This window comes from Melozone crissalis, unplaced genomic scaffold, assembly GCF_028551555.1.
Source record: "Melozone crissalis strain CALT ecotype California unplaced genomic scaffold, PUWL_Pcris_2 ptg000045l_1, whole genome shotgun sequence".
Classification (NCBI taxonomy): Eukaryota; Metazoa; Chordata; class Aves; order Passeriformes; family Passerellidae; genus Melozone; species Melozone crissalis.
The window spans coordinates 2452988-2478978 of NW_026535823.1; the positions used below are offsets into that span (position 1 = coordinate 2452988).

The 25991-nt window shown below is 43.2% G+C and overlaps 1 protein-coding gene across 2 annotated transcripts in view; it reads left to right on the forward strand.

The window, feature by feature from the left end:
• The first annotated feature begins 139 nt into the window (after nt 1-139).
• ATF6 (activating transcription factor 6) overlaps nt 140-25991 on the forward strand; it is a 72237-nt gene continuing 46385 nt past the window's right edge. For both annotated transcript variants that reach the window (XM_054286242.1, XM_054286243.1), the window contains exons 1-11: nt 140-215; nt 309-373; nt 2073-2160; nt 2479-2573; nt 3059-3188; nt 3435-3641; nt 6267-6487; nt 11890-12075; nt 12484-12575; nt 23730-23873; nt 25620-25739. In XM_054286242.1, the coding sequence (XP_054142217.1) occupies nt 146-215; nt 309-373; nt 2073-2160; nt 2479-2573; nt 3059-3188; nt 3435-3641; nt 6267-6487; nt 11890-12075; nt 12484-12575; nt 23730-23873; nt 25620-25739 (1418 nt within the window). In that variant the 5' untranslated portion in view covers nt 140-145. The remainder of the gene's footprint in view (nt 216-308; nt 374-2072; nt 2161-2478; nt 2574-3058; nt 3189-3434; nt 3642-6266; nt 6488-11889; nt 12076-12483; nt 12576-23729; nt 23874-25619; nt 25740-25991) is intronic.

The window sequence follows — 25991 nt, forward strand, 5'->3', positions numbered from 1 at the left end:
ATTCTCTGCGGAGCTCGGAGCGCGCAGAGCGGCCGTGCGAGCCCGTGCTGCCTCCGACTGTCCGCCGGCGGCCGCCGTGGCGGGCGGGCGGGCCGGGCCCTGCCCTGCCGGAAGCAGACGTGTGTTTCGGGAGGAACGGGAAGCGATGGCGGCGGCCGAGGCCGAGTGGGAGCCGGCGGGGCTGCTGCCCGCCCCGGGGGGCGGCCTGGACTGGGGTGAGCGTAGCTTCGCGGGGCCGGGGCCGGGCCGGGCCGGCGCGGAGCTCCCCGGCGCGGCCGGGCCGGCGCTGAGCCCTTTTCTCTCCGCAGAGGCTGTGCTGGGCGAGGAGCTGAGCGAGCTGCTGGGCGCCGCGGCCCCGAAGGACGAGCCCGACGTGAGTACCGGGGATGGCGGGGGCCGGGTCCGCGCTCTGCCGGCGGTGAGAGCCCCGGCCCGGCTCGGGGGGCCTCGGAGCAGCCTGGTAGGAGAGCGTGGCCGCCCGGCCTGCGCCCGGAGATAGCGATGGCTGAAGCGCTGCGGGCACGGCTGCGGAGCGGAGCGGAGGGTGCAAGGCAGGGGGTGAGGGTAAGGGTGCCAGGCAGGGCGGTAGGGTAAGGGTGCGAGGTGCCGGCGAGGGCGAGTGGCGGTGTCACTGCCCCGGTGAAGGTGAACCCCGCAGGGCAGTGCTGGGGGGGCGCTGGCTCGGGGCTACCTGGGAGAACGGTGGGTATGTTACACCTACACCCACCCGGGCTATTCTTTATCCCTTTGCCTATTAGGTTACTTATTGGTTTTTTTTTTCTTTAATGTAGGATTTTCTCAAAAAAACTTTTGCTTGCAACCTTCTGCATTAATCCCTGTCGTTTTCACTGCCCACTTGTCCATACTGCTTTTTCCTCTCCCGGGGCATTCACCTCGTGGATTCTCCTCTCCATGTTCTTCCCCTGCCATGTCTCTGCTCTCTGTGTCCCAGTCCACCTCCAGCACAAGCCTGGGTTATCATCTCATGTGAACCCCAGGTTCTAAGAGCATTCCTACACGTGTAGAACCAGTCACTGGAGAAAATGTGGGAACAGACTGATTGCACAGGGAAAGGTATTCCCCATCAGCAGGTCAGCATTACGTGCCTGGGTGAGGGCTCTTAATGCACAGCTCACACTGCAGTTCTTTGGTCATTCTTCCTTTAAATGTGCTCTGATAAGCTTTCTTTTCATTCTAACTTAAAAATACCATTATCTATGCAGTTTGCAGGCTTTTTGAGCCTCCCTTCACAGGGCAAGTTGAGAGTATAAGGGAAGGTATAGTTGCAGCATGGTTTTCAGGAAAATCTTTGTTGTATATTTGTATAAGCTGGGTATGTCATGTCTGTATTTTTCATGCAAGTGCTTATAAAGGGCCACATTTGCACAGGAAACTGACACTTACAGATGCACAAGCATAATAAATGGAGAAAAACCCCAATTGTTGTTTTAAAGGGCATATGATAAATAATATGTATGGAGTGATTTTAGCCTGATTGTTTTGATTTTTGTTGGAAAAGGAAACTGGTGTCCTTGGCTTTAGACATTGACATTGGTGTATTCAATTATAGGGAGACCTAATACATACCATTAATCAGGTCTTGGGCAAATCAGTCTTGTGTCTGTTTTCCTGCTGGTAAACTGCCTCTGGTGCTGCTTTTGTTTGTAAAGTGCTTTGAGATGTAGTGGTGGAAAAGCATGAAATAAATTTTTCAAGGCAGATGAAGGAGAGGATGGCACCAGGTTCCTAAGAGTTTTGTTTTTTGTGAGATGGTTCAATGAACTTAGAACTTTTGCTATACAAATTACAAAGAAGAGTATGATAATTAGTGGTGATCTTAAACTGACCTGCCCCTTCCTACTGGTGTAAGTTAAAAAGAAGCCTTGTTTTGTGTGTTTCAGTTGAGAATTTCTCCCTTAAGGACTTTATTCTCTGCATACCTTAAGGCACCTGAAGTGATTGATAGTTATGCTGTTTGTTTTGTTTTCTGGAGCTGTAGGAATGTGAACATAATTGCTGATGGTGTCAATGCATCTTTTTGTCTTGTCTCTTTTTCTGAACTGTCGTTTCAGGAAAATGATCTTTATAACTTTCATTTTGATTTGGATTTGATGTCTTGGGACTCGGACCTTTGGAATATTACGGGCCATGCTTATGCAGGTAATTAACCTCCTATATTTTGCAGATGTTGCTCTTCCCCTCCTGCCCCACAAGGGTGAGCTCTTAAAACTCATGTGGAACTGTTTGATGCCCTGCAGCCTTTGCTCTGTGATGAGAGATAGGCTGTGTTTCTCTAGGAGATGGACACAGCTGGCAAGGGCTGCCCTACGGGCCAAGTTGTGCAATACCTTTAATCTCCTTACATTTTGTGCTGTGCCTTGCTTTGGGAACTAAATATCTGGTGTAGGACAGTGTGTTCTTTACTTTTCCCATTGCTACAAACTTGTGCAGTGACATGTCTTTACATGCCTCTTGCAGATGCAAACGTGAAGACAGAGCCTTTATCGCCAGCCGCTTCCAGCTGTTCGGTCCCTTCACCACCGGCTGTGGACTCCCCAGTGCAGAATGTGCCTGTATGCAAACCCCCCATGTAACACACACAGCAACAGCTCTGACAAACCAAAAGCCCTGGGATTTACTCCTCTGACCAAATTCATGGCATAAGCGGAAACAGCTTATTTTCCCAACCCTTGCAAAAACCTGTCAGTGGTGTTTTCTTATCTCTTCTTTGTGACCCGTTCGAATAAGAACACGTTCAGCTCTCTTTCCTCATCTATGTTCAGTAGCCTTGTTGACAAACAAAATGTCTTCTAAAGGCTTCTGGGTCTAGCAGGGTTGGCCTCTGCCTCCCATTGCTCTGCTGATGGAGAGAAGTACTTGTTGGGGTTTTTTTTTAGTGGTACTTGACATTAGCCAGAATCAAATTGCAGAGTAAAACCTTTGTCATGTTTGCTGCAGCAGCAACACAGATGTGATGAGAAGCAGATAGACTCTGAAGTGCTGGTAGATACTGCTCTGAGTTTCTGAAGTGCTAATCTCCTGTGCTTCCTGCCTGCAGGATGATGTGGACTTCAGCTGTAGCTCCCAGATGTCTCCCATCTCTCTCTACAGCAAGAGCTGCAGAAGCCCTGCATCCCCTGAAGGAGATGGAGGGAAGAAGCCTGCTGTGAGCATTTCTTCTCGATCTGGTATGAGAGAAAGAGTTACTTTCATGCTATAGATAATATGTGTGTTGTCTTGCATGCAAATTAATACTATTAACTAACAGACACTAGAGTCCTGTCATTTATTACTTAGGTATTTGATGAGGTGTCTTTATTTTCAACAGATATTACAGATAGATAAAAAACCCCACATTAAAAGCTACTTCATTATAGCTTGAATTATGTATTTTATGCCTCTTGGTCCAGTTCTGACTCTTTTTCCTTTTCTAGCAAATAATTCTGCAAGGAGCCTGAAGAAGTGTGGTCAGACAGTGTCCAGGCCTTTGATACAACCCAAACCCCTTTTGCCTGCTGTGCCTGAAGCTCAGGCTAACATTGGCATCCCAGCTAAAACCATCATTATTCAGACTCTTCCCACGCTTGTGCCACTGCCAAAGAATCAGCCAGTTGTTAACATCCAGCCAGCACCTCCTAAAGGTAGGTGAATTGTCTTGACTGAGCCAGGTCTTGGTGGTAGCATTGTCTGTTTGGGTTGGCTGGTAGAATGGAGTTAGGTTTGGTGTATGAAAGAGGAGGAATAGGAGACAAAAGGGTCCTACATGCATTGCTGGAAAAGCTTTAGGCTGAGAAGATGGCCTTACTCCTCTCATCCTGTCCTGTGAGAAACAGCACTCACATGGGCATTGTGTAAAATGGAGGACTGGATTATATAGTTCCATTATTCGGATTGGAAGACAGAGGCTGTGCTGAACACTGGCAGCTGTGGAGATAAAACTGCTGATTTGGAAGGATCTGTAGGGATGCTTTGCTCTGCTCTGCTTGCAATGTCAGGTGGTGCATAAGGTGATTACAGTGCTGTTCTTGTCATAACTGAAGGAAGATCCAGTAGAATCAGTTAGGATGGCTTGAAGGAAGCTGGAAAGCTTGGGGGAAGTGATATAAGCATTTTTTACCCACGTGAAACTCTTCCACAGGATGGAGGGAGCATGGGTTTATGGCTTTTTAGCTCACTAAAACAGCATTAAAGAGAATGTTGTGAAATCTGCTAAAAATTGAGAGCTGTGTCAGAGGTTAGAAAAGTTGATGATGTTAACAAGAGGAAAGTGACTTCCTGCCCCATGATAATTCTTCTTTGCTACAGTTACCCTGTTATTGGTTTTTGAAGTAGCTCCAGCTTTCATTTCTGGATCCGTGGCTCGAGCTTTCATTTCTGGGTCCGTGGCTCGAGCTTTCATTTCTGGATCCGTGGCTCGAGCTTTCATTTCTGGATCCGTGGCTCGAGCTTTCGTTTCTGGATCCGTGGCTCCAGCTTTCATTTCTGGATCCGTGGCTCCAGCTTTCATTTCTGGATGTGCCTCTCCAGGCGGGGCAGGAGGGCCCCTGCTTGCCTTGCAGCACTTGCCAGCTGCAGTTGCTCGTTTCACCAGCTGATGGCCACAGTCTCTTGCAGTTGATTGCACGGGTGCTGAGGCACGGAAGGAGGAAAAGGAGACAAATTCTTAAGGGCACGTATCTAGAAATTATTGCAATTGGGAAAAATTTGTCTCCATTACTGATTTCTCTTCCATCAGGGGTTCAGCCAAATCTGGAGATGCTGGCATTTGTTGTAACATGCCTAAGATTGCTAGACTGCTTAAAACACATGTCAGCATTGTCAACGTGACCTAATTCTTATTCCTTCTGATGTTCCAGCTGATAAAATACCATCTGGAATAAGGAATGCTGGGGATATGGATTTCTTTGGATATAAGTCTAGTACTCTGAAGATCAGCTTCTCCTTTTCCCTGAAAAAAAGTCAGGACAGTAGTTTCTGTGAGACAGTATAGAGGAAATACTTTTGAGAAAGTATGTCCATGCTTTCCTTCAACTGATGGCATGTTTAAAATTTCTCTTGTGGAGCTTCCATAATAAAAACCATAAGGATCTTTTTTCATCTGTCTAAATCCCCTGCATATGACAAGTTGGAAGTGCCAGTTTGAAATATGCCATTATCTTAAAAGAAGCATGAGAAATTTTATTTTCACAGCCCCTTTTATAAACGCTTAAAGGCAAAAGCATAGTCTTAGAGCATCATCACTTTTATACATAAAAAAAAATTGAAATAATCTCAAATTCATCATTTAAGATTCTTAAACAGGGTTGTACTAAGTTATGATGTCTTTGAGGTTGTGCCTGAAAAAAAAAAAAAGGTCTAGTTTAACCCCATACATAAGATCTTGGCACTAGGTAAATTACTTCACTTTTCACCTTCCAGAAGGCTGGATAAGCACTGTAATCCATTGTCGAGCATTTTGGTTGGAATGCTCAGCTGGAATGTGCTCTTTCTGAAAGCTGGCGAGGTCATCCTGTTACAAAGGCTTAGAGAGACATTCATGTGTTTTCAGACAGCAAAATATTACTCAAGCACCTGCTTGAGTTAAATGTAGTTGTTGGACTGAAATTTCTTGGAGGTGACTGTTTTTAATTCCATTTCAAACTGTCAAAATTACCTCATTTTTTCTGCCGGCTTTTCTTTAAGCTCAATTCAGCTTGTGTATAAACTTTCTTGCATAAGACACTTTTCTAAAAAAATGGTCTTAGTGTGAATTGAAGCTTCAGCATAAGTTTTGAAAACGTAACTTGCATTGCTCTTTTTTGTTCATCTTCCATCTCGCTGCTAGTTTGAATTGATCTATGTTGCTTGAGTCACTTCTGTGTTGTAAGTTTTCCATTGAATACAGCAATAAAATACTTATGGACAAAAGGGAGAAGAAGGATTGAGGAAAGTTGGCTAAATTTTGTGAAAAGGTTGTTCAGAGTGCTTGAAGTATTAGCAATACTGAGTAATGTATATAACAAGTGTTGAATTTTATTAACTTTGAAGAGCTTTTGAGACAGAGCTTGGTTTATTGGATTCCTTTAATATCTGTAGTTTTGATTTGTGAGATGGATTAAGAGTCTTGTAAACTTCGGAACAACTTCTTTCCATTCCTGTTCTGTGCAATATACTAATGGATTTGAGATCAGCTGTGCAGGCAGGAGAGGATAGCAGTATGCCCCTGCAAAGTGGTGATGTATAAATCCATTCCATCCATGCTGAGCGCTGCTGTTCTTGTGTTCCAGGTCCATCTGTGGTGCTGCCCCAGCCTGCTGTGGTACAGCTCCAGGCTTCTGGGGTGCTTCCTGCCTCCCAGCCAGTCATTGCAGTCACTGGAGGGGCCCCAGCACTTCAGAACCACACGGTGAAGGCTCTGTCTCCAGCTGCTGGGAACGGCTCCAGCAGCGGCAAAATCCCGGTGACAAAGCCCTTGCTCCAGAGCAGCTCCCCGGCCATGGGGCTGGATGTAAGTTCTGACTCTGACAGCTGCTAGCCAAGGCTTGTGCACCTCTTGCAGTTACCTGCATGTGGGACCTAATGGTCCCTTCAGAGTCTCGGGAAAACCCTCAGTAGGATTTCCACTGTAAGCAGGGAATTCAGCAGCTTGGCACAGAACAGGGAGGAGCAGCTAAATGTCTGCTGGCCTGCCTGGAGCTGCAGACCAAGTGTGCAAGTGTAGTGGCAGAAGGCAGTGCTGATTGATATTTACTGTAACTTGTCTTCTCAAGTGCAAGTTCTCAGTGGCTGGACCTCTCTTATATACAGGAAAATTTGTCAATCTGGTTTTTGGTTAGTGCTAAATCACTTTTCTAATCCATATAGTAAAAACATTTCTTTGGAAGCAGGTGAATTGGAAATTTCAATGCTTCATTCTCTTTCCATACCCATTTATCTCTCCAGATTTTATTAATAACTTTTAGAAACTTCAGTTTCTCTGTTCCATATGATCCTAGTCTCTTCAGGCTCCCTTTTGGTCATTTATTGAATGAGTAGAAGAGGGCTAAGCTCTCAACAGTTATAATGTGAATAAGTAAGTTTTTCAGTAGTAGCTCACAGTAAGCAGTAGGTGTAAAGTGTAGTTTTTGAGATGTGTGTGGGCTTTTTTTCCCCTTCAGCTCTGACATCTTAACCAGCTAGCAAGCTGGGTGTTAACTTGATTTAGCTCCTAGTAACTTGGAACTGCTTTGATTGCATTTTGTTGTCCAAAGAAGACATGCTTGTAGAACAGACCAAAGCTTCTTGTTGGCGACTTCAAAACTCTGTCATTCCCCAGCAGGGTATTCCAAGAACAGTTGTGAGCTGAGGGTCTTATCACATCTCAGTGTAAGGGAGAAAACACTGGTGAAAACATGTGGAATTTTGCTGTATAGGCACCTGCTTATTAGCAGTGCAGATCACTGTTTCCCAAAAGCAGTGGGAAGCCTGTTCCTTCAGCTTCTTTGGAGGGATGCTGCTGTATTTCCTGGTGTCTGGGATTGCCACTCAGGTTTGGTAGTAACTTTTCCTCACTAATCATTTTTGTGTGTGGGCTGAGTTTTGTAATGAAAATATTGTGCTACCAATAGTTTAGCAGCCAGAGTACAGTGGAAACTTGATATTCAAAGTGCAGAAAGCAAAGGTCTGTAGTAGGCAGGGCATTTAAGTGTGCTGCATTTTTTAATGATAATTACCCATCATGCAAAGTTAAGTCGAGAGACCACAAATCAATGACCTGCAGTCACTAGATTTGTGACTCCCTGTAAGCAGGGCTAGCATGGCACCTTGCCATTGTCTGAATGTAAGGGTTAATTGACAAAACCCCCTCATTGTCATCATATTCCATATACATATCCACGACATCAGGAGTCAAATGTGTAGCTGGAGTACCAAACAGGTGTTGGTTTCTGAGGGTGGTTGTGTTGGTATTTCCACACAAAGCCATTTTAGGGAAATAGTTTTAAGACTTGCAAAATGCTGCACTTCTTACCTGTGTTTGTTACAGCATGAAAAAACAGTTGCAGCTGTTCTTTGGCACATACTGTGAAAAATTGCTTTGAGAAGAAACAAATGTTTTGGGATTCAGCTGGGGCCAGCAGGGTTAAAACATCTCCCCATTGCCTTGGACACTGTATGTGGTGCTCAGGGCTGCACAGAGGGAACTGCCATTTGAGCTCTGCCACGCGTGTTATTGTTTCCTAATCTAAGCAAATGTTGCAGCATAAAAAGAAACACTGCAGGACTTTCTTTTGGGCTTAGGAGGGATAAACTGTCAGTTTAACATTCAGACTGCCAGTGGATTACACTGGGATGAGCTGATGGCTTGCTGTAGGTGTTAGGCCCCGTGTGTCCTGGTGGCACACGTGCAGCCCACCAGCCATGAAGGAAGTGCCAAGTGCCAGAATACAGAAAACCTAGAAAAGATTAATTATGCAAAATAACTTCAGCATAAGTGTGGATTTCTGTTTGAAGAATCCTCATTTCTGTGCTGTACATTATGTAATATTTGTGTGACATAAACTCATTGAGCAAGTTGTGTTCTGTTGAGTTAGAGACAAAACCCAGAACTTCCATTAGAACAAAAAAACCTTGCATATGTCTTGTATTCCTGCAATCAAAGATGCATCTTCAAAGACAATAGCTTTCATAAGCTGAGGTAAGAAGCCGGCTAATGCTACATTGAATGGTTTGTACTTTCAGCTCTTTGTCAACTTTCCCAGCACATGTACAAAAACTCTTCAGAGTATGAGAGACATTCTTGCTTCTAGAAGTACAGCTTGTGTTGGAAGGGAGGTTAAATTTTGCTCATAACTGAGTTTTCTTTGGAAGTAAATGGAGGTAGCGGTGTTTATTTGTAAAGTGCATGACTCTGTAAAACCTCTGAAGATAGAGGACAATCTGAATCTGGTTAGTGCTCTTTAAAGCAGGGCTTTGCAATGAACCTGCCAGTTCTCCATATTTACAAGCGTTTTTGTGTGTGTCTCTGCTAGTGGTGGTGTGGTTTTCAAAGCTAGAAAGCAGAAGTTGCATCACTAATTACTGATTGTTTTTAAGGCCAAGTTCTCCCTCTATGGTCTGTGTTTCCTTAGAACCAGGAGTTGCTATCTTGAGTGGAACATTAATACGATACAATTTTAAAAGTTGGAGGCTGTAAAAGAAGTTAGCAGAGCTGTTTGCTACCTTTAATCTTGGTTCAGCATTTGTGCAAAGCAATGTTGCTGAAGCAGACTGACATTATAAATTAGTTTCTTTCCCTCCTGAGTATCAAAATGCTCGGGCAGGGGGCATATTTACCTTGGTGCTAGGCCAGCTGTGTGATGCTGATTACCATACTGCTTCCAGGTTCAGCATTCCTGTAGGACTTTCACACAGCTCTTTCCTTTTCCTGCATCACATTTAGTTGGGATTGGGTGTGCAGTTGTGGCATATTCCCTGAGAAAAGCCGGGCAAGACCTGGAGGGCTGACCAAGAAAGACCTTAAGCTGTTTAAGGATTGTAAATTAAAACAAAATAACTTAGGGACACAAATACTGGATTTCATTTCAGCAGGGCTTAAAAATTAGTCAAAATGTAGTTGGTGAGGCATATACTGAAATGCAGCTACTGCACAGAGTACCTGGAATCAGCTGGGGAGAGTTGCTGTTCCTCACAGCATTTGGGCAACTGTAAGTAAAGTAGACCAGTCCGGATAAGTGACACATAAAATGTAGATGGCAGTGTCTGAAACAGTGACTGGTGTATGTTAGGATGTGCTTTTAGTATAGAGCCACTGCACTGGTGCTCTAACACCTTATTTTCTTCAGGGAAGCATGTAGATTTGCCAGAGGTTCCAGACATGTAATTAAAAGCTGTCCAGTAATGAATAATCCTGAGCAGGTCTGTAAACAAGAATGGATGAAAACAATTTGGTCTTTTCTGAGTTCAAAATGCAGAATGTCTTTTTTGAAAGGGGAATGTAACTCCTTGTTTGGAATAGCTCACAACTTGAGCCAAAGCTGCTGCATGAACTCATGCCTTGTTTTTTCATCTCTGAACAGTTTAAGAGATCCTGGCCCCAGACTGATGTGTTCTGTACGCTGCAGTTCTTGGCTAGCCTGAATCTTTTTTTTGGTCCAGTTTTTATATGTCTGCAGAAGCTTTTTTATGTTAAATGTTGTACTTAAAAAATTCAAGACAAAGCTTAGTGTTAATGAAAATATGTTAAAATCTTTTCCTTCTCCACCCCCTGCTAAAGAGAGAAACTGAGTAAGTACAAACAGCTTCACTTTCTTGGACTTTGGTTGGTGAAAGCAGGCTAGATATATAATAAATGATCTTTATAAAAAGCAATTAGACCAACATGGAGGCAACCCAGAACATTAATGCACTGTAACACATTTTCTTCATCTTTGTCACCAAACTGCAGCATCAAGAAGAATGGTTCTTCAAACAGCTTGTGGCCACTTTTTGTTGAAGATGCCAGTGCCCTAGAACAGCATATTGTCTGTGTGCAGGTAGATACAAGGAGAGAGTTGAAAAGCTTTGGTTAAGGTTTTTTGCATAGCCAGACTCAAAAATCTGAGTTAGTTAATGTTACTGTTCTGTGACAGATTATACTATTTCCCTAGAATAATACTTCTGGAATAGTTCTCATCTTTTTTCTTTAATGTTCCTGCTCTGGGAGATACAGATTACACCAGAGCCTTTGCTGGTAGGTACTGAAGGATATTCAGGTCTATGTAAGATGGATCATTCAGTTATCTGTCAGTGTAATCATCATTGAGGCACATCCCATTGCAGCTTAAAAATGTGATGGAATTCTTCTCTTCCTAATGAAAACACTGTTGCTAATCTGTGAGTGAAAGGAAATCAACAATCTAGTGTTTAAGTTTAGGATTTCAAGTAGTTTTGTATAGTTCTGCAGTATTCATCCTTGTTATCCTTGTCGGCAGCAAGATGCTTTTGGTCTGGGTCGTCCCACTCAGTGCAAGCCACAAAATGACTAAGTGGTAAAAGATGATGGAGTGTTCCTGCTTGGGAAAAAAATCAGTCATCAGGATTGTTGGAGGATGGGGAGGGGTTGCTTTGAGCTGTCCCAGTCTAGTCTTGCAGACTGAATGCCTGCTAGTGGTTAGAATGAATTATGTGCTCTCCTGGAGCATGTTTGCTGGTTGAGCTTCATCCCGAAGGAATCCAGTTCGTGTGCTCTCAGAGACTGGTCTGAGATGTGAAGCAAAGCACTTTTAGTGGGACAGTCAGGAAATGTGAACCCAAGCCACACTCCTGATCTGAATTAAGATGTTAGTGTAGATGCACCCAGTGAGTGCATTTAAACTGCCGTGTGAGTGCTTGATACGCACATAATGTGCAATCTGAGATCAGCAACACTATTCAAAATCTCAAAAACTGTGTAGCATAGGTGGTAAAGGTACAGAAGCAGGTGTAATCAGTATGGAAATGACTTCCATACAGAACAGACTGAAAAACCCTAGAAATTTTCTGTTAGGAAAGCAGATGACTGTAACCTGAATGTAGCAGATGATTGTAGGCTGTAAAATGGTGCAGGGAGAAGTCAAGGTAAAAGACATTCTTGCTGCCTTGCAGACCTGAAGATAAGTTCTTTTCTGTCTTGTGATGTGATTGATCAAATCAAACTTGAGTATATGTTTGATGACCCCTGCATATAGAATGTTGAGAATACAGAAGAAAACAGAGACAGTTCAGGACCTGTTTTTTCCTTAGGTGTACCATGATCCTGAGGTGCCTCTGTGCTGACCATTGCAGCTCATTTGAAGCAGAGTATGGGAAGCTATCTGTGCAGAGCTCTGACAAAGCAGAGAAGCAGAAATTCTGTGTGGAATGGAGACAGTTTTAACTTGTGGATTGTTAACAGCCTGTGTATTGTGTGTTCAGGTCAATGTCTTGAGGCGGCAGCAGCGCATGATTAAAAACCGTGAGTCAGCCTTTCAGTCACGCAAGAAAAAGAAGGAATACATGTTGGGACTGGAGGCCAGGCTGGAGGCAGCCCTGCTGGAGAATGAGAAACTCAAGAAAGAAAACAGCACGCTGAAGAGGCAGCTGGATGAAGTGGTACTAGAGGTAGGAGATTGTGGTGAAAGTCTGATTTCATATGAAGACAGTTGTTCAGGTGGAAGGCTCCACAGCAGAGTTGGGGAAATACTGACTATAAGACCTTTGAGGGTTTCTGGCCCAGCATCCTGGTCCAAGCATGACTTTCACCAACTCTAGGCCAGGATAGCTGACACATTATCTGGTGGACTTTTCATTCTTTACTTCATGATGCTTCTGAATATTTCACTGGATAGAAGCTGATCATAATGTTTAAACCAAAGTTTTGTTTTTAAGTAGTTCAGGAACATATTCACATAATTAGGCAAGTATAAATCTAAAAATCAAGTATAATTTGGTGTATGTACTTTGCTTCTGCTATACCCCTGCATATGTGTACCTCTCTTCTACTCAGTGTCTTCTGTTTTCTCTGTCTAGAACCAGAAGCTCAAAGTATCATCTCCAAAGAGAAGGACACTCTGTGTGATGGTGATACTGGCCTTTATAATGTTGAATTATGGTCCATTGAGGTAAGCTGCTTAGAAATTCCTCTTTGCCTGGCAAGTTTGCTGTCCTGAGATTTTTGTTTGAATCATTAATAATAGCCAGTCTTGTGTTTTAAAGCCTTGAGCTTGAAATCTGAAATCTGTCGTTTATTCTCCTCCTGCTTAGGGGAAGATGCATCTGTATAATGTTTCCTCTTCTGGAATCCTTCTGGCAATAAGGGCTGGATCTTTTACATCTCATTTCTTCTGGTTTGGCATTTTGTTATTCAGTGCCAGCACTCAGCAGTTTGTCTGCTCCATTTATGCCTGTAGAGATTAAGAACCATGTTTAGAATCCTTTTAGGAAAAAAAAGTCAGACTTGGAGAGCTTATCTGCTTGCTCATACCTGTGCTAATTTCAGCAGCTATGACTTGAAGCTGCTTTAGTATTCAAAATACTCAGGAAACCCTGCTGTATATTCCATGCCTTGCAGCCCTGACTCTTAAGATGTGTCCAGCACCCTCTTTACAGAGTAAGCCAGGTCTGTCTCCCAGGTCTGGTAAAGAAGTTGTTCCCTCTCCTTAATTAGCTGAAGTGATAATCAGAAACTTCTCTTGTTTGAACTGTTATCAGTGGAGTGTAGAAGCCAGAGAACAGCAGGGAAAAGCTACATCACTTGCCAGACACTTTATAAAGAAATCTGTGGAAGAAGGGAGAATAAAAAGAAATACTTCTTGCACATACCTGTCTATTTAACTTGCTTTGGAACATAAAGACCTTTTTGATTGAGCTGTTCACTTTTTCAAAGAGGCATAATATTTCAGTAGGATCCCAGTGAGCAGTGTCCGCATTTGTCCTCAAAATCCCAGTCAAACTAAAGGAATGGGATAAATACGGAGGAAGATTTTGTTTCTGACTGTGATAAATTTTGAGAAAGTGATGTTTGTATTTTTAGTATTAGAAAAATTGCTAAAGCTGAAATTACTTCTGAAGTATTTGCACTTACTGCAAATATTATTTATATCAGGAAGTGAAATAGAGCTGATAATTTTGCTTTGATATGGATGATGTTAAGGTAGACCGTTTCTTAGTGTATTTAGGATTTGTATTGTGATTTTTGACTATCAGGCAGAAAAGTCATCTTCCAGATACTAAGGGATTGATTTGTACATCCCATCTACATTTGAAGCATTACTATTCACTTGAGATAGACACTGGTTGAGAATTACTAGAGCCAGTCATCTTTCTGAAGCTGGGGGAAATGTACTTGTGTCTGCATTGCAGTGAGATGATGGAATGCATGAAATTCTTGTTCGTGATGAAAGGCTTGAGAACAGAGAGGTGGGTGGAAAGTCTTTTACCACAGTGCTCTGAAGTTTTGTGACATCTTCCCTACCCCTAAAAATAAGCAAGGTGTTGAGCTCAATGGCAAGGCACTGCTGTCAGAGTGGTCTGGAAGGTCATGTTGTGTTCATGTCTTTGCAGCACTCAGTAACTATAGGAATGTGACAGGGTTAACTTTCTGACAGGTTTAATGTTTAATAAAGTAGATAAAGCAAGAAGAAATCCTTGGGTGTCTAACTGTTCCTGGCCTGTAGAGTAGCTGAGCGTGCCAGTGTAACTGCTGTGCCTGAACCAGGTGGTTTGCATCAGCACTGGATTTAGGCAATGAAGAGAAATGTAATTGCAAATTTGCAAGGAATTACTCCTCCTGTTTTTTGTCCTCCCTAGCAGAAGAAATGCTCACACTGCAATTAAAATGCTAGGCTGTATCAAGGTGGTGTGAATGTTTGATTGTGCAATGCTCTTTAGAAGACCCGGAATATGAGTTATACAGACAATTTCTTTAGATTTCACTCCTCCCATACGCATTTTCTTCCTTTTATAAAGGTGTCACTGAATGGCAGCTCCATGAGCATGACAGGATTGCTGTTCTGCTTAGTCCTTAACAACAGAAGCTTCCAATATATGTCCTTTTTTTCAGTCCCTGCAATTTCTTACAGAAACAAGTAACTTTTTTTGTGATGATATCCATGCTAGCTTATAGTTCAGCAAAAACACTATTTCCCCCCAGTTAGCTAACTGTGGAATCCCTAATTTCCATGCAGTGGTTAGCTGGAGGTAAATATGTTCTGAAACCTCGTGTTGCCAATTTTTCTATGTAAGAAGTCATTTCACTTACACACCTGAATGGAGGTGTGCCAGCATTTAGGCTCAGGATATTTTGATCCAAACATACTAGCAGTGAATATTTTGTTACTTAAAACCAATGAACCGTTGCAAAGAGTGTGACAGCCAAAAAAGCAAAATCATGGGAAATTCACCCCCTAAAATCTGTAGCAGACTTTTAAATTCCCTTAGCTGGCTTTATTGTAAGATGCTTTTCAAGTTCTTGTGGGAAGTGGTAGGATTTTTTGAAGACTAGGGGTAAAACAAAAGGGCAGATGTATAGGTTACCTCTTTCTGTCAAACCAGAGAAAGCAGAGAAACAATTGGATTGTTTAGGGCTGGGGATGTGAGGCTGAAGAGCAGGCAGTCCTGCAGAGCCTCCATGGCCTGCAGTGGATCAGTGAAGGTGCAGTGTTTGGGCTCAGCATCCCACAGAGCAATCCCATCTGGATGGGTGGCTGATCTCAGATTGCACATTCTGTGTGTATCTGTGTTTTCTCTGCATTAGTGGATGTGTGTTGCACTAATAACAACTAACACATAATTTTTTTAATCAGTCTTAAGTCTTGTTGCCTGTGTGTGTGGTGAGGTGTTTGTAATGTTTCATGGAGGATGCTGAGACTGCTGTTCTGGTGTTTTAAGATTATGGAAAGCAGTCCAGGATGTGGCAGCCCTTGGCAAACGAGTTTAGCAGATAAAATTATTCTGCTGACACAGGTTTTCGTGCTGACAAATAGCATGGGGGTAATCTGTAATGCTGAACTTGGGAATTTGGGGGTGGGGGTGAAAGTCTGGTAGGGAAGTTGGCCTGTTGACACAAGAAATCTGTTTGAAAATACTGCAGGGAGAGTGCTGCCCAATCTGCTTAATTACTGACAAGCCTTTCAGAACATCCTTCAGTCTTTGACACAGCGCCATGGTATCTCTAAGAAAAGAATGCAAGTCTAATTGTATAGAAATTGAATGCCAGTGCAATTTGAAGATGTGAAAGGGGCTTGTGGGGAGCTAGTGGTCACTCTGCATTAGGTAGTTCTGTGTTACTAAACTCTTTGGGTTTGTTGCTGCTTTGTATTGAAAACTGAAGCTTTCAGTTATTAAAAGCAGAACTAATTTAGCAGAAATTCTGTTAGTGTTTCTCTTTTATCTGTGTGTTTTGTACTAGGCGCCCAGGAATTTCCCATCTGTGTGTCAGTGAACTATTCTGTAATCTTAGTGAGTTATTTGGATTTGGATTCAACACATATAAAAACCTCCTTTTATTATTATTTGAGAGTGATTGGTGAGGTGTGTGGAGGGAAGAGGGTATATTTTGGTTCAGTTCATTACTGAGATCACCCCCTTGCCCCAGCCTTGCATTCTGTGAGGTGCAAGGCAGGAACTGGCACCCAGCAGCGTTGGGCCAAAGGCAGGGAGCACACAGGCTTTGGCACAGAGCAGGGCTGGGAGCTGCAACCAGGGCATCTGGAGCTGGGTGTCCCTGCCAGCCAGGCTCTCCTGCCTCCATGTGTGCTTTCTGTGGAGATGGTGTTGGTCCCACTCCCAGCTGCCATGGCATCCCTGAGACATGGCTGGCTCCTGCCATTGACAAACATCTAATTAGCTGTGCTGGTTTTTTAGCACTTACAACATCAAATCTGGTCATTTTCAAATTATTTCAGCTCCTATATGCCTTTTCCTCCTCCTTTGATTTCCACGTTTGTGTTGGACTATGCCTTAGAGTAAACAGATCTGAAAATGTGTTAAACAAGCACGAACAAGGCTGAAATGAATGGCAACCAAGCACATGTTCTAGTCTAAACAATCCGTATATTTATTTTGGAAATATTTTTATTTTGATTCTCTTCCCTGTTCTCATTTCAATATAAATTGTCTTGTATGTTTGTTTTGGTTTTTTTAATGCAAGTCCTACATGTGATAGTAAAATATTTGCAGGAAAATAACCCAAGTCACATGTAAAAAGCAGGGAAAGAAGAACAATCACAGAAGATGCAAAAGATAAATTTTCTGCACCTCTTCTTGGGACCGTAGCAGCAAAGCATGTAAGCTGGTGGCTGTAGCATTATCTTTTTGGCTATAAAAAATGTTCAGCTAGTTATTTCTTTCCCCATAATCAGTCTGCATAAGCTCACATGGTGGTTGTCACCTAGCAGCAACCTTAGAGCATTTATTAAGATGTCAGCCAGCCAGAATGTGTCCTAACTACCACTTTAGCTATGTAGTGGACAGAAAATAAAAATATGAAGTTGGAGGGAGGAAAGGCAGATTTGCAAAGGGATGGGAGCAGGAGGTTTGAGAAGGTGGTGTGATACTGGTTTTTTAGTATTATTATAAATTTTGTGTTTCCTTACAAGTTGGCCACCTCTGTATGGCTGGAATCCCTTTCAAACTGGAAAACAGACTTGAAGATATGCAGGGAGCAGTATTTGTGATGGAGGATGAGTGAGGTGGTGATTGATGTAGCTCAATACAGCTGCTGCTGCTGCTTCAAAACCTCTTGTGCCTCACTGACCTCAGGCAGCTGCAGTAGAATGGCTGGCCTTTAGCAGAGATGTCATTGCAGCTCCTCTCCAGGGTGTCATCATGGATTTTCCTCTACTTTCCAGGACTATCCTGGAAACTGAATAATCTATTAAAAATTTAGATCCACTGAGCAGTTGCAAATAAAGACACTGGCCTGGCTGGCTGAGAAGTGATTTGTCATTTGAAATGAAGAAGCAGTGACTTTTGATTCCTGGAGGACTTAGCCGTGTGTCTAATTTCTTAAATTGGTAGCACAAACAGGAAAAAAATGCAGAAGTGCTAAGGATAATCATCTTTTACTAAAAATGAGGAAATTGCCCAAGGATTGTTCCGTTTGCAAGCTACCATGACCTTCTGTTTGTGAGGATAAAGTAATGAGAGTACAAGTCATTGATAGCAGTACCCAGATTAGCATCCCACCCAGTGTGCAGCATGCTAGTCAGCACTGCTGGGATCTGCTGAGCTTTTGGAGCATGAAGGATTTGGGCTGCTGACAGCACCATCCGTTGGGCACACCTGTATTGGTGTCACTGTGGTCTAGTGCCCTTACCTGGGCATGTGGGAGACCAGGGTTATTCTGAGGTGCATTCAGCAGTGGTGTTGTGCAAGTTTGCTGTTGTTTGAGACTTTATGCTGGACTCTTTAATTAAAGAAAGAGACCTGTTGTGCGGTCAGCAGGAGCGTAGGGATAGCTCAGGGATGGGATGTTGGAAAGTTAGAGGAATAATGCCAGCAGGGAGCATTTTCTGTGTGGGCAAATGAGCTGATCTTGTTCCCATACCATCACATGCAGCAAGTGCTGTGTTGCTGCAGAGGTGTGGGAGCTGCGTGTTTGTGCTGGGGTCTGTCAGTGCAGATCCCACCCACGGCTGCCAGGCCAAGTCCTGGCATGGTCTGAAGTCTCCTCTGTGCTGCCCTGGCAGGTGACCTCAAGCAGTGACATGGTATGTTCAGAAACATCCCACATGTCCCCTTGAGTCGCATGTGCTGGGTAGGCTGAAGTCTGGCACCTGCCCCACATGAAGGGCAGTGACCAGCAGCTCAAGCAGCATTCTTTTGGCCTTACATCAGTTTGTTTCCTTAACATTTCTTCTGGACTCCGTGTGTGCTCCTTCCTGCCTCCGTTCCAGAGCAAAGTGGGGCAGGTTGGTTGGAAGCACGGATGGCTTGCAGGAGGAGTGGAACTTCCAAACTCAGGGTGACAGCTCAAAGCCTCTCTGAGAGGGGTTCAGAGCAGAGCACTGCAGATCATGGGCTGTACTTCAGGGTCAGTTTCTTTTCCTCAGTTCATTCACTCATGGGTTTTTTTTGCACTTGATAGCAAAGGATTGGTTTTCTGCTTTTTGCAAGCCTCAATAGCCTCTCATATGTCTTCAGGAGGCTGATAGGCTTAAATGTGATGTATAGTAAACCTACATACAAATGATGACAGTCAAATGCCTATTAATTTCTTACTCACTAGTAGAGAGGAACTGGTGAAATGTGAAGAACAAACTGTGAGTTGAGTGCATGAGGCATAAAACAGTGCTGTGTAAGGCAGGCCTGTGGCTTCTGGCTGTCAAGGAGAGATGAAGCCCTCTGGGTGTTATAGCAGAAGCATCAGAAGGCATTTGAGGATCTTAACACTTGTAGTACAGGAAACTTAATATGTTGTTTGTGACACTGAAAGAAAATGTTTCAGTGCTGAGCTGAGTGTACATTTGTGTTGGAGATGGCCAAAAGATATAAAACTGCTTCTGCAGCACACCTTTGGTCTTGTGTTGTAGTTTCTCCTTGAAGACAGAGGGAGAAATCGAGAGAAAAAGGACAGACTGAGTGAATTGGATATGGGTCTAGGTTCCAGACCTTTCAATACCTCTCTTGATAGTTGGTGCTGGAACAAAATTGGATATCTTTGGTTTTCTTACAAACTATAACTCTGGGAGCAGGAAGGGATTCCTTCCTCTGTCCTCTGCTGATCACAGCCACAAGCTTTGGCAATAAAGGCCAGATAATGGTATGGAGTTTTCTAAGCAAAAAAAAAGTGCTCTGGGTGTCAATATCTGTTTTCTTCCTTTCCAGAGGCTTTATTAAAATTTTGCTATTTAAATTAATTACTATTTAAAGCATGCAAAACACAGCAAAAATATACAAAAATTCCTCTTTGGGTTGCTTTCCTCCTCTTCCAGTGCAGAGGAGGAAGGCTGGGCTGCTCTCTCCAGCCCAGCCCTCAGAGGAGAGCAGCTGTGGAGCAGCCCTCAGGAGAAGGCAGAGCCTTGCTGTCAGCAGATGGGGCACTCATTGGGAGTAGAAAGGAGAAATACTTTCCAGAGAGTGTCTGGCACTAAGGCAGTCTTGTCTGGAATCAGTTAGGAAGAGGACAAGGTCTTTGGTTGGTGTCTCCTTGCAATGTCAACTTTAGCTTGTTGGAAACTTCCCAGCTCATGCTCAGAGTTCTGTCCCCAGAAAACTCTTTGTTATGATACCACTATTGGCTTTCATCTACAAATTACTGTGCAACTTAAATGTCAGTATTCAAAACTTGAAACGCACAGGATTTGTTCAGCCAGAAGCACAAATGAAATTTAGTTTGGGCTCCTGGCAAGACTTGCTTTCACATTTATCAAACTGACATTCGAACCAAAGAAGTAAAAATACAGCTAAAATATCAGGTGCCGTTGAATGCCTGGAGAAACCATGGCAGGAGTGCTGCTTTTCTTTCCCTCTTATAATCAAATTTATCTACCCGTCGGAACAAACATCTGCATGAAGTATTTAGTGGTTCTTTCTTTTTTCCCTTGGATCTGGTTTTGCATCTGAACAAGCCAAGAGCTCAGCCAGCTTGGACAGGGTGTTTGTGGCTTGTGAAAACCCTTTCATGCTCACAGTATCTGGGATGTCCAAATGCAGGCTCTAAAGCCTTGCTAGGCACCCCAGGTGTGTGAGTGAGCTAAACAAGAAAGATTCCAAGGAAAGATTCCAACTTCTAAAAGACTGTCTTGCCCAGTAAAGCCAATTCTCAGCTTCAGTCTTTTTTTACTTGTAATGTGGGGCAGTGACTCTGTTCCTGCAGTTAGCAGGACTTGCACAGAGCAGGTATGCCAAAGTGCTCTTCCTTTTCCAACTTCTCATCTTGTAGCTCAACAGGATGAAAAAACTGACAAGGCTTTTGCCATCTGTCATATTAAACTGGTTCTTAAACTAACTGTTGGTATCTTATTTGAAAATACTGTTTTTCTGAAACTTTCTTCCCTCTGAATGGGATCTTCTACCTTTCTTTTTCACATTTGCTGGCCTCTTCTGCCTGATGCTTTTAAATGCCCAATATTTACTTGCTCCTCAGTGTCGTGGTGCTGGGATGTGTTCTGTAGACCCTTCCTGTTGCTGCTTGTATTGTTGCTGTTCTGCTTGGCACTTGTGAAGCTCAGCGTGCCTGAGGTCAGCAGATGTTTCCAGATGCAGCTCTGCAGGACAGGTCCATCATCATCCCAGCTGCTTGAAGGGATTCCTTGCTCCTAAGTCATGCTTCTCCCCCATATTAATTTGAGATGAATATTTCTGGTGCCCTGTCTCAGGCCCTCAGGTACCCACATGGCAAGGAAAGGACTTGGAGAAACTGGAGGACATGGACCATTAACTACATGTCCTCTCCTATTTGTTTCCTGAAGATGGAGCCCTATTTATAGACAAACTTGACTAGTGTTCCCTCTGGGGAGAAGAGAAGAGAAAGAAATGATACATCAGAACAACATCTTCTGTTCAGATGGGGAAAAAACTAACAAAACTAGCAAAACTCCCCAAGTAATTAGAAGGGGAAAGTGGGACAGGATTTCAATTTGTGGGACTTTTTCTTATCCAGAACTAAAGTTATTTTGGTTTCAGGCCATTGCCACAAACCAGGGGAGCAACAAAGGGAATTTTTACATTTCTTTTTTTTCAGACATATCTGAGACATTGAGAAGGAACAGTCATTTGCAATGTCCTAGAAAAAGAATGGGAAAGAGGGAGTGCAAAAGTGGCCTATATAGCAGAAATTGCTGCTAGCTCTGCTTCAAAAGAAAAATAAACGATCCTGATAAAGGAGAGGGCATTGGGAAAAATACCCTGATATCATATCTTGTTCTCAAGTTTGTGTTCACATTGTGAGAAGTGGGCACCATGGTTTATGCTTGTAAGGATGGCAAAGCATACTCTGTTCACCTCCTTCTTTGCCTTTTGCTTTTGAAGGTATCTTCTTTCAGGTTGAAACATCCCATGCTCAGTTGATGAAAAGATACAGATGTTTTATGCTTGAGAAGAGGGGAAAATAAACATTTCCTGTCTTCTAGAGCTGATGCAATAAATGTGGTGTGTGTGGTTTAGAATGGGTGTGTAGCTAAAACAACTAAATCACAGAAAGGAAGATTAGCTGTGCTTGTGGTGCAGTGTGTGTCTTTATCCTTGGTTTGGATTTGTCTCTGTTGTTGGCAGTTCAGGGTGAGCTGCAGCAGGAATGAATTGTATGTGACACTTCACCTCGCCAAGCTGGAACCTGAAATAACAAGAATTGCTTTTGCAGAATGAGACAAATAGGAAGGAAAAGCATCATGGATAAAAACCAGTGTGTTGCAGTTCTTCTGTTTAGATTTTTGTCTCAGCTTTAACAAAGTAATTACGTGGACAGTTTCTCTGGTTCTGTGTGTCATTTTGAATAGGAAAGAAGAGAAGTAGGATAGGCTAAAACACCAGATCCAGGAGGTCCAGCAGCACACTGGATGGCTGATACACTTCAGGCTGTGGAGAAGGGATTTGCAGGAGAGTTAACAACTTTCAGATCTTCTGAGGGATATTCTTGGTCTAATGAATAAAGTGCCATGTACTTCTAGCTGTCATGACTCCAGATTAAGTACAGTAAGGGCATTTCACAGGTGAGTGGCTTCCAGCAGGAATGTGAGGCATCTGTTTAAACATCAGCCTTAGTTTTGATCTCTGGTTCTTGGGCTTGAGATGCTGCCAGTTGTGCTCATGCTTTCGTTGGCAGAGAAGAGATGTGATCTCATAAAACCTAGTAGGTAGTGGGGATTGATTCTGTAAAATTGGATAGGCCTGGTGTTGCCCGATAGGAGATAATGAATAAACCATCCAGCTTTCTGTGCAGTAGAAGCAATGAGACATTTGGATACACTGTACACAGGCCGTAAGGAAACTGTAAGTACTTTTCTGCCCATTGGCACAAGTGAAAGCAGAGCCTGTAGCATTTCTGCTGCCCTCATTCCGTGCTGCTGCCTAGAAACCTGGAGGAGAGGAGGCAGTCAAAGCAACATCAGCCTGAGTCTAGGATTGTCCTGACTCCTCTGGTTCAGAACATGACACAGTTGCTCACTGGGTCGCTGCTAATAGGAGTGCAAAAGTGTTGGCAAAAGAGAAGGAATTTCTAGGCAATTTTGTCTGCCTTCTGCTTAATTGTGGAGTATTTAATCTGCCCTCCTTGCTAGGTTTTGCCTGTCTCCATTTGTATTTGTTGCCTGTTGCAAAGTGATGCCATGTAAAACCAAGAAATACTTGTCTGCTGGACAGGAGGGGTGGGGCATGAGTTAAAATACACCCCGTGAACTGCTATCAGCATGAATGGCAGAGATCTCGTCAGTGCGCTGCATTGCATTTTTATGTTTTCACTCTGTTGCTGCTGGTGATGCTCTGCTGTTGGCAGCCAAGAAGGTTAGGATTTGGGTTTGTAAACATGCATATTTCAGGAAGCAACTGTGTTATGAAAGAGGAAAGCCAGCCGCTGGAGAGGAGAAATTGAAGTATTGCTTCTGTGCTTTTGAGAGTTCTCAGTTGTAGCTGACCCTTCTGAAGATGGGGTTGTCTGTTCACATGTGCAGTGCTGCTCCCTCTCTGCATGGAGGGCAGCACAGACACTCCTGGCTGGCTGAGCAGCCTCCAGGCCAGGATCCTCCAGATCAGGGTGTCTGCACCATGGCCTGTTGCCCATGGGGCTGTTGGCCCTGCCAGTTGTTCTAAATCCAAGTAGAATTGAACATATTTAGGTTTGCGTACAGTCCTGGTAGATGTCTGGTGTAACATTCCAGGCTTGCAGCTGCACGGAATTTGATAGCCAAGTTTTCCTTGCATGTTGTATTCATATAAACTATGTAGATTGTACTTTGAGGCTGATGAAAGTTGAAGTTTTGGCGTGCTTTGACTTGATTGTCGATCATTTTCTTATCCCTGTAGACCTGGGTTACAAGTGTTCTTAGTTTCAGCAGGTGAAGTTTGTGTGAGGGAATGTGCAAACTAGAGCATCTGAATCCTTCAATCAATTAAAACTGAAAAAGAGAACAGAAATTCTTTTCTGACTACTACTGCTTTGAACAATGATATTATAATGACGCCTCAGTTTTTTACAGTAGATACAACATGAACCTTATCCAAGTAATGTAACAGCAGCCAGAAACTTCTCCACCTGAGTGTTAAATGCCTTACAGAAAAGTGCCTTGCAGAGCTCTTACGTGTGTGATACATTTTGCTATGTTTATTGTGTTTTCCAGTGTATTTGAAAAGGATCCCAATGGAGTAGATTCCACTGTGAGTTCTAACCACCGGACCAGAAATCTTCTGGAGTTCTCAGCTCACCAGGAGTCCAGCACAGCTCAGAAGATACCTGAGGGCATTGTTTCAGAGAAGAGTAACAGGTGAGATCAAAACCTTTTACGTATTTTGGGTGGCAGAGGGCTCTGGTGCTTTTTGCCCTCACTGTCTTGCTCACCTTTTTGGCCGGTGCTCTTGCTGCTTCTACAGAGTACCTGAGTTCTAAGCACAGTGTTTTGAAAGCTTCTCAGTTTGCTTTACAAATGGATATGATGTTTTATCTCCCAGAGTACCCAATGTGTAGAGCTTCACAAGTGTACACGTGGCTGTGCTGCACGGTGTTAGGGAAGAGCTTATCCACAAGTGCTTGTCACCAAGACTTCCAGGACCTTCTTCAATTCAGCTGTTTGCTTTTTTCCTCTGATATATATTTTAGGTTGGATAGTTGTGATTGCTGTCATGTTATCTATCTCTTCTTACTTTTCATGCTGGAGTACTTGTTTTCTTAGTTGCTCCAGAGAAGACTAGGATGTTCACAAGTAAGAACACACTATGCACTTTGCAGTCTCTTTTTCATTTTAAAAAGTCTATCTGAGTCATCCCTGTGCTTATCCATTATTTAATTCAATACTGCCTTTCAGGCTTCCTAGATCTCCAGCATGCAATGCATAAGTGAACATATAATTGCCTCCAGATTGAAGTCTGGCTAATACAGCTCATGTTTTCCCGTTACAAGATCTATCCTATTAGACTGTCCCTTTCCAGCAGAGTGTTTTGGCTGGTTGAACAAAGCCAGGCACAGATGTGCAGAAAGCCCTAATGTATTTTGCCATGCAAAAAGAAAGCAATAAATCAGGAGCATTTCAAGGCTGTAGCCATGGTGAGGGCTTTGTATCCTACGTGCTGCATTTCAGACCATGACCTGTGGGACAGAAGAGTGGAGTGGTTCTCTCAGGAGGATGTGCTCGTGCCTGTACCTCCTTTTCTTTCTCTGCTCCTCCCTGGGTTTGGCAAGCTGTGAGCTCTTTGCTGCATATTCTTTATCAGTCCTAGATGCAATAGAGAGAAGCGGACATGAAGTTGGAGAGAAAGCTGGGAAAGGGAGGGGATTATGAATAAGGCTTTCATAAGCTCTTATACCTGAATTTTCAGAAAGAATTTGAGGTTCAGGAGCTACAAGTCTGTCAAAATCAAGAGGAGTACAGCTGTCACATTGATAACCAGTCAGGAGAGAAACCTACATTAGATATTTGGTGATAAATAGTTAACCCCTCAGGAATTGCTGAGTGTTACGGATTTTTGTACTGAGAAATACATGCTCCTTTTCACTTCTTATCAAAACTAAGCTAGTTTCTGGAGACAGAGATGTAAATCCTCTCCATTCAGTTATAATATAGTTTGTGGCTGCTCAGTTGTTACATAGGTTATGGTCTTTCTATCTGCATGGTTTTAGTGGGTAATAAATTTAGTATTTCTGTAGCAAGTCTTGCACAGCTCTGGAATGAAAAAGAAAGTTGTGTCTGCAGACATCACATAGTTTGCATACTATGAGGAATATTTTACAGACTACATATTCTATCATTATCTGGCCTTCTTGGGAAGAGATCCAACATCTGCTAATGCTCATCTGTCTGCCCTGCACTGAGAGCTGTCAGCCCCCTTTGAGGGATTGACTAAGAACATTGGATGTTTGATAGGAATTGTTACTCACCTGTTTCAGAGGTCTCACAGGAGCAGCTGTAACATTCATGGGTCTGCTGGTGATAGTGCTCATTCTCTGGCTTTGGTCAAAGCGTCATGAAAAAGTTTTTTAAGGGATTTCTTGCTGTGCTTTTGTTGATTTTTCCCAGGTATGACCGTTCTGTATCTGATAACAAAGCACTAATGATAGTCTCAGAAGAACCACTGTTATATATTTCACCACCACCACCCCCCTGCCGGCCTCTGATCAACAGGACAGAGTCACTGAGGTGAGAAAACAACCTGTTGAGAGCATTTACAGTTTATTAGGGGTTGATACATCAACTCTGTGTTGGCTGAGTGCTGCTGGATGATACTGTTGTCCATTCATCATGTTAATCCAGTACGTGACCAGTGTCTCCTGAGTGTCTGCACTGTCCAGTGCCTGTCACAGACACGTTTCATGAAAAATCCTTTCCTTAGGGTTTTTCCTCCCGAAAAGCCGAGAGGCCTCAGGAACAAAATGTGAACAATGATTATCT